Source organism: Urocitellus parryii, chromosome 7, assembly GCF_045843805.1.
Source record: "Urocitellus parryii isolate mUroPar1 chromosome 7, mUroPar1.hap1, whole genome shotgun sequence".
NCBI lineage: Eukaryota > Metazoa > Chordata > Mammalia > Rodentia > Sciuridae > Urocitellus > Urocitellus parryii.
In genome coordinates, this window is record NC_135537.1 from 26,148,339 (window position 1) to 26,168,696 (window position 20,358).

At 31.3% G+C, this 20,358-nt stretch overlaps 1 protein-coding gene across 3 annotated transcripts in view; it reads left to right on the top strand.

The window, feature by feature from the left end:
• Csmd3 (CUB and Sushi multiple domains 3) overlaps nucleotides 1-20,358 on the top strand; it is a 1,110,517-nt gene that overhangs the window by 795,088 nt on the left and 295,071 nt on the right. For all 3 annotated transcript variants that reach the window (XM_026384530.2, XM_026384531.2, XM_026384532.2), the window contains 2 exons: nucleotides 4,463-4,632; nucleotides 19,671-19,827. In XM_026384530.2, coding sequence (XP_026240315.2) covers nucleotides 4,463-4,632; nucleotides 19,671-19,827 — 327 coding nt within the window. The remainder of the gene's footprint in view (nucleotides 1-4,462; nucleotides 4,633-19,670; nucleotides 19,828-20,358) is intronic.

Consider the following 20,358-nt stretch of genomic DNA (forward strand, 5'->3'; position numbering starts at 1 on the left):
ATTTGTCTTTTGGGGATTGGCTAACTTTACTTAGCATGATATTCTGCAGCTCCATCCATTTACCTGCAAAATGCCATGATTTTATTCTCTTTTATTGCTGAGTAATATTCCATTATGTATATATGCCTCATTTTTTTTTATCCATTCCTCTACTGAAGGGCATCTAGTTGGTTCCACAGTTTAGCTATTGTGAATTGTGCTACATAAACATTGAATGTGGCTGTGTTCCTGCTGTTTTTAAGTCCTTTGGGTATAGACCCAGGAGAGGGATAGCTGGGTCAAATGGTGGTTTCATTCCCAGTTTTCCAAGGAATCTTCATACTGCTTTCCATATTGGCTGCACCAATTTGCAGTCCCACCAGCAAGTTTTTTCTTTATTGGGGCCTTTATTTTATTCTTTATCCATTTGCATCAGAAGTGCTGTTCACATAGAAAACAGCATATTCAAATACTCAAAAGTGTGAGGGCTGACTGGGGTCACATTATGAAAGGTCTTGTATGGCATTCTCTAGACTTTGACTTGCTAATAAGTACATTTAAAGCAGAAAAAGGAAGATCAGATTGTGTGTGGATGTCATTGTCACCTTACTATATAGAAAAGCTGGAAGCCTACTGGGTTTTTTATCTTGGGTATATAGTCAAATGGTGCAAAGTTTGTTAGTTTCAGTGTTAAACATTGTTCAAAGCCTGTTAGTTAAGTAGCAAGACTACTGAAAGAGAGTTTGCATGTGGCAAATATTAGTTGACATTGACTAATAGAAACCAGATTTTGGTATATATCAAATTCTAAGATTAAATCAAAGATAAGTTTCTATTAAAATAAACTGTTTATTAAGCAACTAAATCAGGGAATCTGATATTTTGGTTATATGTTTCTCCTTAACCTATTATTATTAGAAAATACTATTTTATTAAAGCACTTACTGAAAAACAAATATGCATACTTTCCAGTAGTTATACACAGAATATTAATGAAGATTTTAAATTGTTACTTGGATATTTTCCCTTGATAGAAGATAATATCCTTGAACATTTAAAACTTATATGCAATAAAGTATATATTTGGAAATTATATGTAGCATAGATGCATTCTGATCCCCAGGACACAATCCAGCTCACATATATAGTTTTTATTATTTTTAATAAAATGTGGTGTAGTAGTGTAGGCAGCAGATAAAGTAAAAAGAAAAAAAAGTGACCTTATGTACCAGGTTGCCAGGAATAGTCTCAAGTTACACCTATTGTCTGAAATAATTACTTGTAGTACATCCTTTCACACTAAAAGAAAGTATTTTGATCTGAAAAAGAAATTATATCTTCACCCTTTAACACCATGACAAATGACACATAAATCCCAGCTCTGATAAACACTTCCTTCAGTGTTATCAAGAAAGCTCACTTTGGTGCCTTTATCTATAAAATTGGAAAAAAATAAATTTTACTTTGAAGGGTTGTCATGAGAAATAAATGTAGAGTTAAAACATCAGGAAAGTGAAACCCATGAAGTTTCACATGGCTCCCTGCTAACAAGGTCCCCATGCTTGGTTGAATAATCTCTTGAAATTGTTAATAACTTTTTGAAAAAGGGCAGTACATTTCATTTTGCACTGTTCCGTATAATTTATAAAGTAAATCACAATTAAATGAGAGATACTAACTTAATCTAAATATCTCCTTAATCCTTCCATTTTATTTGAAGACCTGATTTTATTTCACCAAGTCCAAAATTATTTTGGGGCCATTTAAACTGTCAGAAATATTAAAATACAGCAAAACATGTTATTTTTAATATAAATAAGGCAAATATACATTTAATTATACAGCCTAAGCCCAATGACATTTCTGGCAGAAGACTCTTACTAATTCACATTTTGAGAATTTAACAATAAATAAGCACTATATTTTTGAAGGGCAATTGAAGTAACTTAATCATTTGATTTTGTTTTCTTTTCCTTGTTTTTAAAATTCTTTTTAGATATACATGACAGTAATGCATTTTGATATATTACACATACATAGAGTATAACTTATTCTAATTAGGATCACACTTTTGTTGTTGTACATGATAAGTTTCACTGGCCTTGTATTCATGTATGCATACAAGAAAATTATGTCTGATTCATTCTATGTTTGTTTCTATATTAGGAACTATGTTTTGATCAATTTACCAAAGCTTCTAAATCAATTGTAATATCATAGATTATTCTTTAGAAATAGGAAGAGTCCTTTGGCTTTTTATAGATAAATGTATTTCTATACCTGGAATGATTTCTTCACATTGGGGACAAGATAAATATCCCAACCATTGTTTTTTCATTTTTTAATTTTTCTAGTACATGTGACAGGATGCATCCACTAATACTTATACTTAAAATATTCATAATGATAACTTTAATTTATTAAGTTCTTATTATATGCCAACATGGTATTAAATGTTCAATATGCATTATCTATTTATATTACCAACACACACACATGCACACACACTCACAAAGACACACACAATCCCTGTGAAGAAGGTATTACTATTTCTATTGCAATAATAAAAATATTGAGGCTTAGAAGAAATAATTTGCCAAGTCATATAGCTAGGAAGAACTAGAGCTTAACTCTGAACCAAATCCCTAAACTTTTTAAACTTGAGCTCTCAATGTATCTATAGTTTGCATCCAAGAAAATATTTTCTAAACTTCATGATTCTATAAAATAATGTGAAATTTTATAAATAATATAATAAAAATGTGTGTTATGGATCATCTATATGATCTTCATGTCTCTGTAAGCATATCTAGATTTTAATGAGCTAGTGGCAAAAATGAGACAGATTTAAAATGATTCTTTCTGACTAAGTGAAGGATTCATGGCATCATGTAGTTCTGTATATAGAAAAGTTTCTCAGTAGTTCAGAAAGGCAGAGTCAAGGTAGAATTGAGTTGTTATGTAGTAGTGTAATTAAACAGGAAACAGATTCCAAAAGCATATACTCTGGCAGCTGGTACCTGGAATATATTTCCAAGGGTGATTTAATTCCAGGGAAATAAAATCTTCTGCCACATTAAATTCATGTTGTTTTTAATTTTATTGTTTTTGCCTTTGTGTTCCTGGATATGTAAACATGTTTGGTATTTATGATTGTATACCACTGAAAGCATAAAGGCTTATCCTTTTTATGTTTGAACATGTTTAAGTAATATCAAATAAAAATAATTTAAATCAATATTGGGAGTCTGCGAGTTCTTTTTTTTTTTTTCTTCTTCTTTCTTTTAGTTTAAAAGAATGTGGAGAAATATTGGGTGATATTTCCTCATGTGATTCGTTGGCTACTAGTTTCACACCATTCATTTTTATTATTATTTCACACAGTGTTGATATTATACTGACTGCTTGTTCTTGGTCATTTTCATTTCCTCGTTATTCTTTTCTTCCTTTGGTCTTATTTTGTTAATGTTTAATTATTTAACAGGTAATGCAATTCATTATCCTTTACCTTCTTGTCTACATTCTATAAATATTCACCTAAATCATTATTTTTTCATCTTATTTGGAAAATAATGGCTTGCATTCCTTTCATTTTGGCTAACCTTTGAAAATATGAATCTTCTTGCACCATGGTTTAGTAATGAAGAAAGTAATTAGGTAAGATAGAAAACTGAATAAGCTGAATTTCTGATCATATTTTGTAATATCGCTACAAGTTCTTTAAGTCATACTAAATTAAAATTAAATTTGAACTAAATTTTTGAGAAATTCTCATTTCTCTCTCAGTAGTGAGATATTTCCTCAAATTTTGCAAAATGAGTTCTACAGGTACTTGTCCTAGAAGGTTGGTAGTACCGTACAATTTGTTATAATGCCTTAATCTAGTGACATTTTTCAAAAATGTTCAATTTTTAAAATAACTATTTATTAGTGGATTTTAAATCTTTCTATTAGTTTTCAAAGATAATTTAATATTTTCCTTTTGTCATTGAAGTTCTTGGATTAGGGGAATGCTGAATATTGGGAGAACATATGATCAAAACCATTTAAAGATAAAAATAAAAAGATAAAATTAGAGTTGTTTTAAAACAAATTACTCTCTCTACTATATTCTAATTTAGAAGAATTAAATTATAAATTTAAGTGTATTCCTCAGAAATCTGCAAACTCAAAGATACTCTGAAAATCTTTTACTTGTATCCTTTGCCATGCTATCCTTTCATCCAAGGGAAAATCATATTTTGTAAAATTTATTTTAGATTTCCATTTGTAGACACGTGTTTTTTCCATGGGTAGTAGTGTCTTCTTCTCATATAATAGTTGAGAAGGGAATAAATCATCTGCAGCACATATCCACATGTGCATTATTTTTATGTTAGGTTCTAGGTAAAATACGATGCATTTGCACTTCTATACATGAAATTATTTAAAAATAATAATGCATTCTATTTAATTGTACTTCAATATTCTGTTTTACCTGCAGCTGAATGTGGTGCATCTGCAACAAATAATGAAGGAATTTTGCTCTCTCCAAATTATCCACTCAACTATGAAAACAACCATGAATGCATTTATAGTATTCAGGTTCAAGCAGGAAAGGGGATCAATATTTCAGCCAGAACATTTCATTTAGCACAAGGAGATGTTCTTAAGGTAGGTGAACTTAGACATTTTTGTATTTTGATCATTTTTACTATGTAAGTACACATTGAGATATATATATATATATATATATATATATATATATATATATATATAATAAACCATAAATGGATTTTATTATTCACACTTGCATATTATATATCAGTTCACATTTTTCTTATTATCTGAATTTAAATAGAATGTTTTCTTTCCAATGTTTATTTATAATAAAAAATATGAAATTTATTTTTAATGCATACATTTTCATGTTTCAATAACACCAAAATAAAAAATTAAACACAAAATATCTTATTAAATAAATATTATATATTAACATGATTAATGTGAATGGTCATTTCTTTAAGAAACATGATGATGATTTGTTTTTATTTTTATGTCTATTAAGTAATATCTTTCTCTGTGAATATGTGAAGAATTATTTGTAATTATGCAGTTTCATGGATATTTTAAACCTAATAAATCAGTGTCTATAAATTTAGAAAAGAATATACTTTGTTAATAATTAATATTTATTATAAATTGGGTATTTAAAATTTTTGAAATAATGAAATGCCATATTTTTTAAAAGGTAATATGTTTTTGAAAATCAATATCACCATAGTTGCTGGTTCCTATTTTGCAATGTAAGTGTTTTGGTAACATATAGTTTATGTTCAATATTTTAAAAATGAAAATAATTACTATTATAAAATCACATTTAAAGATTTAAAAGTTATGCATATCTTTCTTAAATGGCAAATTTTTTGTGCAAGATAACACATACAATATACTTCTGTTTTCACAAATCTTGAAAAAAAAGATATCTCAGAATGGTTGTGGTAGAGGATTCTCATGTAAGCAATAGCTTTAATATTGTTACTTACTTTTTAAAAGTAAAATCATTGGATAATAATTGATGGCTGGTTAAGCCAAACACTACTGTATGTTTATCAGAGTTGTATAGGACTTTGGAAATATTTTCTGCAGTACACTTAAATGTATACAATTTCAATATTAATTAGGACCAATATATACATTCCTGCTTCATGCACATTTTCTTCACAGGCCAGAAATTCACTATTCAATGTCCTTACACCTCCACTTCATTGGTTGGATTTTCCTTTCAAAATAATGTATATCTGCAAGCTGCAGGAGTAGCTCAGTGGTAGAATGTTTGCTTGCCTAGCATGCATGAGGCCCTGGGTTTGACCCCCAGTACTACAAATAAATAATAATAAATAAATAAATAATAAATAAAACAAAATAATAATTATAACTTATATTTTATAATTGGAGTCAACATTGAGATTATTGAATTCTTCTATGTAGAAAAGAAGCAGTAATTTTTTCTGGCTGGGGGAAAAAATGTATCAATGCATGCATGAAATGTCTAAGCCAGGCCAATAATCTGTATCCCATAAACAACCAGGATAAAGTTCAAAGTCAGGAAGTGCTTCCTTACATCTACCACTCCTACATACCACTATCACTACTTAAAAAAAAAAAAAAAAAAAAAAACAGAAAAAAAAAATAACTCTCCTTTCCTTTTGTGATGCTTGAAATTTATTTTCCTATATTACTTTCCTATATTGAATGGTTCTTAATATCTGGAAAATCCATTTGGCATAAGAGATGATGTCTTTTAAATGTAAGATAGTCCTAATGTGTTTTTCAGAGTGCTTTTTTCTTAGGTCTCACTTATTTGAGCAAGTTCACATGCACTTGTCATGGGTGGTACCTTGAGAAGGGCAGAACCCCAATAAGTGACAACCTGAGGGAATGTGATGATGAGAAATAAAGCTAGTCTGAAACAAACAAACAAACAAACAAACAAAACTTCAATTTCAGTCTCTTTAGTGGAGTGGTTGCTCAGCTATCTCATTTGCTGGTAGGTCTGAAGTCATCAGTGTCGCTGGGTATCCCATGCTAGTTTTCCCAACTGTTAGGCCTGTTTGTGTCTTCTAGCTCCTACTCTCAACCTGATAAGAAACACTTTTTGCTATTTGGTATAGGACACTGAGTTATACCATTATTGCATGTGGCTGGTTCAAGTCTAGTTACCTAATCAATCACTGGTAGCTATTTCTTTCTTAACTCTTTTCTGGGAATGTGTAAATTTCTATGAGTTATACCACCTTCCTGGGATCCAGGTAGAAAGCCAGGTATACAAATTCCTTCTGTTTCTGATTCTTGGAGCTCTAGCATCACTACATGTAACACAGCTAAGAAAAAACATTCTTAGAGACCTAAATTAGACCCTAGGTCTCACTATCTCAGTATATTTCCCAGGCTAGCCTCAAGCTAGCCATCCTCCCACCTCAGTCTCTCAAGGGATTATAGGTGTGTGCCATTGTATCTGGCTATTTATTTTCTTCTTAACTCATCAAGGAAATGTTTTTCTAGGTGGGTTGGAGTCTGAATAGAATGTATTCTTCTATTCTTCTTTTAATTTTTTTTAAGGTACTGTTGATTGAGTCCAGAGACACTCTAGCATTTAGCTGAATCCCCTAGCATTTTAATATTTAAATTTTGAGACAGGGTCTCAATATATTCCTCAACAATAAATTGTTGAAGCTGGCCTTGAACTTTCAATTCTTCTGCCTCAACATCCTAAGTAGCTGGGATTACAGGTGTGCACCACTGCACCTGGCTTGTATTCTTCTATTCTCAATGGTCATACTTTTAATATGTAATTTAATTCTTTCAGTTAATAGTTGTAGAAAGTGTTTGTTTTATCTAGGGTTTAAGCAATCAAAACTGAATAGTTTCTATCGTCAGCCTGGAAGGATGAAAGCTGAATACCAGTCAGAAATATTAGTTCTGATTTTTTTTGTTGTTGTTGTGTTTGTTTTTATTTTCAAACAAAGATTAAGCACAATGTTTAGATGAAAGAATATAGCAGGGACAAAATCTGAGACAATCCTTTTACAATAGCTAGCCTTCACAAAGACTTATTTCTTGGGTCCAGGGTTGTAGATCAGTGGAAGAGCACTTGCTTAGTATTCTAGAGACCCTGGTTAGATTCCCAGCACTGCAGAAACAAACACAAACTTATTTCTTAGCTAGATACCATGGCCCATGCCTGAAATCCCAGCTCCTTTGGAGGCTGAAGCAAGTGAATTGCAAGTTTGAGATCAGCCTGGGCAATGAGATCTGTCTCAAAATAAAATAAAAAGAGTTGGAATATGTCTCAGATGTGGAATGTTCCTGGGTTTTATCACAGTACCAAATATACACAAAGCAAACAAACAAAACAACTTATTTATTACGTGATATATAGAGCATAAATGATTGTGGAGAAAAGCCAGCATAGTACCTCAAAACTGGTGTTTGATATTCTGTGGGAAAAGGGGGCAAGAGTTTTGATGCCATATTAATGGAAAATTAGATAGTTGAGTTACCTGGTTAATAATTTTCTTTTTAGTGATATGAGAAGGGATAATTACCTCTTATTGCATTCTGTGATACATCGTGACTCTACAGGCATCTGAAGAAATCTTTAGGCACAAAGTAGACCTCTATTCAGACCTTCTATGTTCTTGACCATTTTGCAGAAAATAATTTAAGACACATTAGGTATGAATAGATTTATAAGATTTTAAGTAAGAGATTTATTACAAAGGGAAAGTATACTCTCTAGAATGGGAGTGTGGCACATCAAAAAGAGTGAGTCACCTAGTATTTCCCTGGTTTTTAACATTTATGGAAGGACAGTAGCTAGGGGCTGACCTAGAGGTGGAGTGTGTGCAGGGTCATGCAATTGCATGTGAGCTGTCCTTGCAATTGCTCATTGCTCTAGCATATTCTTATTGTGCACTTCCTCCATTGGATTTCTCATTAGTATCTTAAATTTTCTCTCAGGGGTGCATCTGACTATAATGATGAGGCTAGGGTTACTTCTTGGTCATCAAAGCTTTTAATGTACACAGTCCCTAATTGAGAGGTTCCTTCAGATGATTTGTGATTATCTTGTGGTTTTGTTACCTTTTCATCAACCAGTAGGGAAGCTGCAAGCATGTAAGTAGGATCAAGGACACAGACTGGGTTGCTCATAAGTGGTTTCTTCTACACTCCATCAGTTTATGATGTTTCTCTTTTGAGATTCAGTGTTCTTGCTATATTCCTGAATTGCTATCTCAACATGATTTCTAGTTGCTTTCCTAGATGTGTTTGAGAATTTGAGATTTGCATTTGTAAGGCCCTGTGGTTAAATTTCCAATAATTTTAAAAGTTTATTGTTAAATGTTGCTCTTTCTAAAACTTCCATTATATAACAAATCAGATTGTAATAAAATTATAATTGTTAACATAATGAAAAGTAAAAACATAACCTTTCATAACTATTTTACTAGTGTTTTAGAGATACTGGATGAAAATTTACATTTACATTGTTTTGGACAAAACTCCTGTAGTAGACTTCAACAGATCAAGTGAAAAATCAAAATGGAGTCACTCATGCTGAAGTTCCAAATCACCAGGCTGAAACAAAGCTGTTTATATGAACTTGTGGGAAATCAGGATTAGAGATAGCCAAATTTCCCAAACAAGCAAGGATCAATTGGCATGATAATGAAATTCCCAGTTTTAATCCTTACACAAAAGAAGTTACCTGAGATAACATGATGTTAACTAATCTTATTTTCCTATTATTCAATCTCCCTGTCCCAACTCAGAAGGAAAGTGACTTGAAAATGACAGATCTGTTTTTTTTTTCTTTTGTTTCTGTTTTCTTCAGTCTTTCTCTGTCTACAAACCAACCTTCTCTGCTGAGTGCATCAGAATTCTTACTCTGTAGTGAAATGCTGTCTAAGTCTGGAATAGAAAATAAAACCTATAAGATAGTTAAAATTATTGTGATTTTTATTCTTTGATGGAGTACATTTATTGGATCACAATAATGAAAATATTATGGCATGATTTATCTCTTTCCAACCCCACATTAAATGATAATCACATTGATACCTTGATATTGGCCATGGTGTAGCCACATAACAGAAATCAATAAACACTACAAATTATGGTTATATTTATTGTTTTATTCCTTATCTATACTTAAATAGAAATAGATTGTATCTATAGCTATTCTAGTAAATAGCACAATATATTGAGGATTTTTCTTTTTACTATTTCACTACCACATTCAATTTACTAAAAAATTTGCTTATGTCATTTGCAAGTTAATAAATTTCTGATATAATCATGTTTTTGATGTACTTTCCTCTTAAGGCCAAAAAAATCAAGAAATATTTATTTTGGAATTTTTCTTATTTTTCATATACATAATGTAATTTTGACAAATACAGAATGATATCATTCTATGATAATTAATTAGTTATATGGATCTTATAATTAATAGAGCACATTTTATTAGTAGGCCAAATTGGAGCTGGACACCTTTTCTTTTTAAATGATGAGGTCTTCCTATGTTACCCAGGCTAGCTTCAATCTCTTTGGCTCAAGTAATTCTCCTGCCTCAGCCTCCCAAGTAGCTTGGCATGCACAGTCATGATTAACTGACATCTGTTTTTAAAAATACAATTTTGTTGGGAGAAAGCCATGTTCATCCATTTATGTATTGTCTGTGTCTGTTTTTGTTCTACAATGGTGGGACTGAACAGTTGTGAAAGAGATAATATTATCCCACAAGACCTTGAATATTTATTATCTAGCTGTTTTCAGAAAAAGTTCATCCACCTCTCTTTATATCCACAAAAGTTATTTGTAAATCAAATGAACAAACTTATAAAGAGGTATACATATATACCAGATTTGTTTGAGATATTCTTGTTGAACAATTTCCAGCACAGCAGTGATGTCATGCTCATCACACACACACATCTGTGGACTCTCCTTGTCATTCACTGGTAATCCTTTGTTAACTCTTCCCTCTAAAATATTCTGTAGTGGATGGGGATGTGGCTCAGTTGTAGCACACTTGCCTGGCATGTGTGAGGCACTGGGTTCAATTCTCAGCACCACATATAAATAAATAAAATAAAGGACTATCAACAACTAAAATATATATTAAAAAATACTCTGTAGATGTCTACTCTGTGGACTATCATGTTAGGCCTCATAAAATCCTTCACTGTCTTTCATACTAAGGATCAGAACATAATCTATGACAAGCCATGGAAATTTAGAGTTGGGATTTTGACTGGTCATCAAAGCTCCTGAGAAGTTAACCATTTTTTGTGCTTCCAACTCCCTTACCAAAATATGTTATCTCACATAATTGAGGATACATCATCTAACTATTTCAAAAACCTAAATAATTGAATAAGTGCAAAATTTTTTGCTCTTTTTCATATTATCTTTGAAAAGAACAAAATAAGTTTTAGACTTTTATTTGCCTAACCACTACTAATTTTTTCTTCATTTTAATTGAAGCTTTGTCAATTGAACTTATTTGAAACTTTATTTAAATTTCCAAATCAACCTATAAAACAAATGACCAAAAATGAAAATTCCACTATCCAAGAGGAGGAATAATTTGGAAGTTTGAATGATTTTAAACACACACACACACACACACACACACACACACACAGAATTATATGTAATTTATGCATTTTTTCATTTTGATTTTTATGTACTTTCTGCTCTTAGATTCAGGTAACATCTTTCCTGCTAAATCATTAAAAAAATGAATGAGAATATGTTTTTTAAGCATGTATTTATTAGTTCACTCACAACAAGAGTTTTCAGGGTTGATATGCAGTTTGTCATAATAAGTTTTACCTGCAGGATGTAGGACAGTCTGTACAGCATAACTAATGTCAATTGAAAACTGTTTCAGTCAGAGCCTGACATTAGTTATGCTGTACATTTTTGTGTACAGTTTTATGCATAGTGAGATATAGGGGTTTAATTTCATTTTGTTGCATATGGATTTCCAGTTTTCCTAGCACCATTGTTAAGAGGCTATTTTTTCTCTAGTGTATGTTTTTGGCACATTTGTTTAATAAAAGATAATTGTAATTTTGTGGATTAGTCTCTGTGTCCTCTATTCTGAACCATTAGTCTACCAGTCTGCTTTGGTGACAATACCATGCTGTTTTTGTTACTACTGTTCTGTAGTATACTTTAAGGTCTGATATAGTGATGTCACTTGCTTCACTTTTTTTGCTAAGGATTACGTTAGCTATTCCGAGTCTCTTATTTTTCCAGATGAATTTAATGACTGTTTTTTCTATTTCTATGAGGAATGTCGTTGGGATTTTTATCAGAACTGCACTAGATCTGTTTAGTGCTTTTGGCAGTATGATCGTTTTTATAATATTCATTTTGCTTATCCAAGAGCAAGGTAGATCTTTCCATCTTCTAAGGTCTTCTTTGATTTCTTTCCTTAGGGTCCTGGAATTTTCATTATATAAATCTTTCACTCTTTCATTAAGTTGATTCCCAAGGTTTTTTTTTTTTTTTTTTTGAGGTTATTGTAAATGAGGTAGTTTTTCTCATTTCCTTTTCTGAGGATTTGTAACTGATGTATAGAAATGCATTTAATTTATGGGTGTTGATTTTATATCCTGCCACATTGCTGAATTAATTTACTAGTTCTAGAAGTTTTCTGATGGAATGTTTTGGGTCTTCTAGGCATAGAATCATATCATCAGCTAAGGTGCTAATTTGAGTTCTTCTTTTCCTATGTGTATTCCTTTAATTTCTTTCATATAATTGCTCTGGCCAGTGTCTCAAGAACCATGATGTTTGCCTGGGGCTTAGCATAGATTGCCTTTATGATGTGAGATATATTCCTGTTATCCCTAATTTTTCCTAGTGTTTTGAACATGAATTGGTGCTGTATTTTGTCAAATGCTTTTTCTGCATCTATTGAGATGATCATATGATTCTTATCTTTAAGTCTATTGATGTGATGAATTACATTTATTGATTTCCATATGTTGAACCAACCTTGTATCCTTGGAATGAATACCACTTGATCATGATGCAGGATCTTTTTGATATGTTTTTGTATTAGATTTGCCAGAATTTTATTGAGAATTTTTGCATCTATGTTCATTAGAGATATTGGTCTGAAGTTTTCTTTTTTTGATGTGTCCTTGCCTGGTTTTGGAATCAGGGTGATATTGGTCTCATAGTTTGGAAGTGCTTCCTCTTTTTCTATTTCCTGAAAGAAATTAAAGAGTATTGGTATTAGTTCTTCTTTAAAGGTCTTGTAGAAATCAGCTGTATCCATCCAGTCCTGGGCTTTTCTTGATTGATAGATTTCTGATTCTGTTTTCTTGATTGATAGATTTCTGATTCTGATTCTTGAAATTGATCTGTGTAAATTGTATATATCATTCTGATTCAAATTGGACAATTTATTCAACTCTAGAAAATTGTTGGTGCCTCTGATATTTTCTATTTTATTGGACTACAAGTTTTCAAAATAATTTCTAATTATCTTCTGTATTTCTGTAGTGTTTGCTGTGATATTTCCTTTTTTTATCACATATGTTAGTAATTTGAGTTTTCTCTCTCCTTTTCTTTATTAGCATGTCTAAGGGTCTGTCAATTTTATTTATTTTTCAAAAAAAACAACTTTTTTCTCAATTTTTTTCAATTGTTTCTTTTATTTCAATTTCATTGATTTCAACTCTTATTTTAATAATTTCCTGTCTTCTATTACTTTTGGCATAGATTTGTTCTTTTTTCTAGGGCTTTGAGTTGTAATGTTAGGTCATTTATTTTTTGACTTTTTCTTCTTTTAAGGAATGAACTTCATGCAATGAACTTTCCTCTTAGTACTACCTTCATAAGTGTCCCAGAGATTTCGATATGCTGTATCTCTGTTCTCACTCACCTCTGAAAATGTTTTAGTCTCCTCCTTGATGTCTTCTACAAACCATTGTTCATTCAGTAGCATATTATTTAGTCTCCAGGTATTGGAGTAGCTTTTATTTCTTATTTTATCATTGATTTCTAATTTCATTCCATTTTAATCTGATAGAATGCAGGATAGTATCTCTACATTTTTTTTATATTTGCTAAGAGTTGCTTTGTGGTATGATATATGGTCTATTTTAGAGAAGGATTCATGTGCTGCTGAGAAGAAAGTGTATTCTCTCATTGAAGGATGAAATATTATATATATAAATATTATATATATGTCAGTTAAGTCTAAGTTATTGATTGTATTATTGAGTTCTATAGTTTCTTTGTTCAGCTTTTGTTTGGAAGATCTATCCAGCTTTGAAAGAGGTGTGTTAAAGTCACCTAAAATTATTGTGTTGTGGTCTGTTTGACTCTTGAACTTGAGAAGAGTTTGTTTGATGAACATAGATGCTCTATTGTTTGGGGACTATATATTTATAATTGTTAAGTCTTATTGGTGTATGGTTCCTTTGAGCAGTATGTAGTGTCCTTCTTTATCCCTTTTGATTGACTTTAGCTTGAAGTCTATTTTATTTGATATGAGAATGGAAACCCCTGCTTGCCTCCACAGTCCATGTGAGTGGTATGATTTTTCCCAACCCTCCTTCATCTTCAGTCTGTGGATGTTTTTTTTCCTATGAGTATCTTGGGAACAGCATATTGTTTGGTCTTTTTTTTTTTTTTTTTTTGATCCAATATGCTAGCCTATGTCTTTTAATTCGTGAGTTTAAGCCATTAGCATTCAGGGTTATTATGGAGACATGATTTGTGTTCCCAGCCATTTTTATTTACTTTTGGTATTTAACGTGACTTGATTTCTCCTCTGACTAGATTTGCCTTTAGTGTAATGCCTCCCTCTGCTGATTTTCATCATTGTTTCTCATTTCCTCTTCTTGGAATATTTTACTGAGGATGTTCTGTAGTGCAGGCTTACTAGTTGTAAATTCTTTTAACTTTTGTTTGTCATGGAAAGTTTTTATTTCATCATCAACTCTAAAGCTTAGCTGGATATAAGATTCATGGGTGGCATCCATTTTCTTTTCTTTCTTTCTTTTTTCTTTTTTTTACATATACTCAATATTTTATTTCTTACCACAGAATATTTTTACAATTTCAGAACAAAGGGTAAATAGTTCCTGTGTGAAGAGACTGTATTTGTCAAGAAGGGAAAAACATACACAAGAGTAAATGTTTTGCCTCAGAAATAACTTCTAAATCAAACTTTTAATGTCCAAACATCTATTTTAAAATACAGTTCAAATCTCCCCATGTTATTAATATGCACAATTTCTTACAGGAATAATTTCAGTAGGCAAATAACAAAGAATAATGAATAAAATATTTATATAAATCAAGAGCATCTAAAAACAGCTAAAAAGAAATAGTCCTTAAGAGGAAAAAAATAGTGGTCAAATACCATATCTAACTAGATATATCAGCTAGCCTAGCATATGGTAAGTACTGATAAAATATTGGTAATTGAAAAAAATATAGTCATTTTCCATGCAAAATTAATTTTTCTAATAAATCTGGAATTCTAGAGAAGAGCTGAATCATATTGCAATAACATACTACCTTAATCTTAGTAGCAGTTAATCTCCTGAGACGTTAATTATGTTTTAGCTTTATGTCACAAGCCAATTTATTCCATTTTCTTTTAGAGCTTGGTATATGTTGTTCCATGATCTCCTGGCTTTCAGGGTCTGGGTTGAAAAATCTGCTGAGATACAAATTGATATCCCCTATATGTGATCTGATTCCTCTCTCTTGCGACTCTTAAGAATCTGTCCTTATTCTGTGTGCTAGGCATATTCATTATAATGTGAGTTGGAGTAGATCTGTTGTAATTTTGTACATTTGGTGTCCTGTAAGCAGCTTGTATTTGGTTTTCCAATTCATTCTTCATGCTTGGGAAATACTCTGATATTATATCATTGAAGAGATTATGCATTCTTTTGGTTTGAAACTCTGTGCCTTTCTCTATCCAAATAACTCTTAGATTTGGTCTTTTGATGCTGTCCTATAATTCTTGTATGTTCTGTTCATGGTTTATTACTATCTTTACTGTGTGATCAACTTTATTTTCCGGATTTTATATTTTGTCTTCATTATCTGACATTCTTTCTTCCAATTGATCTAGTCTGTTGGTTGTGCTTTCTATTGAGATTTTTATTTGATTTATTTTGTATCCTTCATTTCAAGGATTTCTGACTTTTTTTTATTAGAGTCTCTATCTCTTTCTTGAAGTAATCTTTTGCTACCTGTATTTGCTCACTTATCTCCTTGTTGGAGTGATTAATTTTTGCCTGTATTTGCACATTTAGGTCATTCTTTAACTCACAGATCATTTTAATTATGAACCTTCTGAACTCTTTCTCTAACATTTCATCAACTGTCCATGGGTTCTGTTATAGTATCCTGGTTTGCTGTCCATGGGATCTGTTATAGTATCCTGGTTTGTTTGGGGCATTTTCCTCCCTAGATTTTTTATGTTGTCTATGTTTCTTCCTTTTTTGCAGTGTAGATCTGAGATATTACAATTTATACCCTATATTCTTATAGTACCTGTGTAGATTGTCTGTACCTCACCTTGATGTTGGGCTTCCAGACCCTGCTGGTGTCCCTCAATGTATGCTACTGCAACTAAAGGTGGTGACAGCAATTGCCGAGGTAACTCGAGATAATATTTGAGGTGCCCCAAAATGGATGCAATGTTTTACAGAGATGAGGCTGAAGGGGTGGGCCTCACAATCTCTTTGGGATGCCTGGTCTGAGAAGCACCTGCTTGTAGGCCCTGTTGTCAAAAAAGTAAGGGTTACTACTGTGTGTGAAAGGCTATGGCGATGACTGTAGTGTCCCCAAATGGATGTGGGTTAGGCTTAGGCTCCCAAGTGGCGGGGGGTGAGGGGGGTGGGGGGGTGCGGGGGTGTGCAAACACAGACCTACCCTGGACCTTAGTCCCAGCACAAGTCAGTGTGGGTGGATATGGGCTGGGCCTGGCCTCCAGTGGTAGTCTGCTGGTCAGAAGGGGCAGTCTTGTGCTGGAGGCTGGGCTCTGATGGGAGTCTGTCAGTGAATGGACCCAGGCCTACTGTGAGCCTGGGTCCCACGCAGGCTGGTGTGGGCAGATCTCTCATATTAATACTTAATTCAACATAACAACAATAATACTTTTTGGATATTTAAAAAATAAAATTCATTTATTTGGGAGATTAGGCCCAAATAAATGAAAATGTACTTACAGATCTTTATTTTATTTACAATAGAAGTATGAGAACTAACAACCTCAAACAAAAAAAAGTTTTAAGTTCTAATCAGACCCAATTAATCACTCTGAACTATAAATGTACTTTTGAAGGAAAGACACATTTTGTTTGTTTTTTTATTCATATGTTTTCATTCATGACTAGTTTAAAAGCAATTTGTGCTTTGTCTTTCCCTGTTTTTTAATGTCTTTATATAATATATCTGAATATGTTTGAAGCATTTTTTTACAAATTAAACAGCATCGACCTGATCATTATTCTGAAGCTCTTTCTTTTAAAAAATTCTTTCTAATGATGCTTGCTTTTCATTTTGATTTAGTAATTTTATGCATGTTTCCAAAATTTTACACTTGAGTAACCAAGCTTCATTTTATAGTAGAGCTTCTATATTATATGTTTTATATCTTTTGACTCTATGTTGTTAAATAAAATATGGTTAGTAGAATTTGGTGTTGAATTAGATTTTCCCAGCTGAACTTTAGATAATTATTTTTTAATACTAGCTCTTTTATCATACCTTCTCATACAATGATTATGTTTTAAAATATGTGTTAAAATTTCTTTTCAAAGAAAGAAAGATCCATCCATCCATCCATCAATAGATAGATAGATAGATAGATAGATAGATAGATAGATAGAAGTTTGAAGTATTTCAGCTAGTTTCTGGCTTAAAAACTAGAAAAATTCAATAAAAACATGTCTCTATTGTGCTAGACAGTATTGGGTTAATTTTTTAAAAAATCTCCTTCAGGTTAAAAATGATGTCTTATTATGTTTTTAAAATCTATCCATAGAACGTAACAAAAGTGTAGAACTAAATATGGATTGAATTAATTTGTTACTCTTTTAAATTGTTACATATAAAAATGATTTCAACATATAAAGTAACTGTTTCTGCCATGTGTTATTAAGGTTTTGTTTTTCTTTACCACTGAAAATTTGAGAAAACCTAAAATCTTCAGTAGCTAGTGAGACATAAGCACATACTTAGGTGAATTCAGTAACCAGGGGGAGAAAGACCAAGCTAAACACCAAATACAAGTGATTTGCCTCAAATTCAAACTATGGAAGTGTTAAAACAGAAGTTTTTAACTTGCAAATAATTTTTAAAGTAGTGAAAAAATCTTAAGATAATGTAACTAGATTAACTCCTCTCCTTGAAAAATATTCCCTAAAACTTGATTCATGATTTTAAAATTTAAGATTTTAACAGATCTGAAAGAACCATAGTCACTGCAGAAAACTTGTTACTATGGAAAATTCACTGGAAGGCTGTTTACAACACAGAAGAAAAAATGTAAACAGTTTTTATCAATTATATAAAATTATTAATATAATTATAAGATGGGAGGGGAGGGGAGGGGGGATAGTAGGGGATAGGAAAGGTAGCAGAATACAACAATTTAAAAATATATATATAATTATATAAAATCTATTCTAAGTAGATTATTAATTTTTCCACAGCAGTTTAATACAAGAAAAATATATCATGTAGTAATATTACTATTAAAGCAATCCCTAAAAAAAAATTATCTGCTAGTTGACATCAATGTAATAGTACTAGTTTTGAGGGAGCACTATGCCAAAGCAGGATCACTGGAGTAGAAATTCAGTTACTTACTTTTTACTCTAATAACAGGTCACAGGTAACTTAAGATAATTTGTGGCAAAAGAATTAGCTTTTGAGCAGTATTTGTCAACTTTTTCTTTTCCTGATCATTTGCATAAACTTACCCAATACTCCATGAAACTAAATATTATGGAAAATGATTTGTTGGTTATGGGGGTGATGGTGTAGTTCAGTGGTTGAGAGTCTGCCTAACATGAGTGAGGACCTAGGTTTAATTGTCAATAACATGGGGAAAAAAATAAAGATTTCTTGTTACATATGATCTGTGGGAGACCACAAATCATTGCAATATCTAAAGTGTAATTGCTCCCAAGAAAAACATTGTATCCACTTTTGGGTAATATTGACTGTATTGAAAATGCATGCCTTAAAAGAAAAATAATGGTGATATGCACAGTTGGTGGACTATATACTTTCTGGAAAAAAAAAATCTAGAAATACATGAACATGTTATCTTAGAAATCTCATATTTTGAAAATATTCTTATTGAAACATAACTAGCAAAATTCCATGGGATTGTGTGTAAAAGGATGTTTATTTCAGCATTACTAGTTGTAGAAAAAAATTGAATTCATTAATATGGACATGGTAGAGCAAGTAATGATAGTGTCACTACATAGCTCTAGATAGGAAATATCTGTATTTACTTACCTGAAGAGATGTGTATTATGCAATGATAAAGGAAAAACAAATTAGAGTGCAATGAGAAGTTATAATTTCAAAAGAAGACTAATGATAGAAGCCTAAAGAGGAGCTCATCAATTTTGCCTTGTATAGTTTTGCCCTATTAATTTAGATTCTAAAAGCATTTAGTAGTCTTTTAAAATATCAAAATTAATCAACTTAACGATCACGAGTAAAATTTAAAAACATCTTTTATATTAATTACATATAAGAAAAGCAAGTGTTTGGTCTTCTTAAGAAAGTTAAAGAAAAACAATCAACTGACTGACCTTGGAAAACAATCTTAATGTAGATATTCTCAATTTTAAGTTGTCTCCCATGAAAACATATTATTCCTACAAGAACAAAGTTATATTACATAATCAAATATTTCTGAGAGTCTACTAAGTTTAGGATTTTAAAATTATATATGTATTCTAACTTTTCTAATGTGATATTTGTAGTGCTAGTATATTTGATTGTTCTTGAGTAATATGTACTGACCTGATGTAGGAACAGTATAATAATTTCCTCTTCCTTATAGGATATAAATACATTGTTCTGAACTGGATCTTTACATTTTACATTTTAATTATAAATACATTTTGCAGATTTATGATGGAAAAGATAAAACAACACATCTACTGGGTGCATTCACTGGTGCATCTATGCGAGGACTGACACTTAGTAGTACTTCAAATCAGCTCTGGTTAGAATTTAATTCTGATTCTGAAGGAACAGATGAAGGTTTTCAACTTGTCTATACCAGTAAGTATCTTAGAAGCATAAAATCATCAAATACTATTGTTTAATATTTATTAAATAATTTCAGTGTATTAGTGAAATAATATCTAATATTTGGTTATCAATTCACAGTTTACAATTCTCTTCTACGTATGTAATTTTATTTAACCCTAACAACACTTCCATATGTTACAGATATTGTAGTTTTTGTCATTTTAACCATTGAAATGAACAAGGTTTCAAAGAATTAATAATTTGTAGAATTTGGGTTTATTTATTATATATGTTTATTATTATATACGTTTTAAATACCAGGATTCCCCTCTCCAATATTTAAGAAATTTTTTAACTGGTAGAAATCCATTGTCTAAGCTCTCATCCCCTTGCAAAATGAACACAATGCCTGTGTAGTGCAATTATTAATGATAACTGGTTGGTTTTAGGTTATTTAAAAATAAAAATTATCTGAAGTGTTTGGTTGTTGTTCTTTTGTTGAACTGCCTTATTAAAAATATATTTATGGATAATTACTTTATTATAGCATATAGCATCACA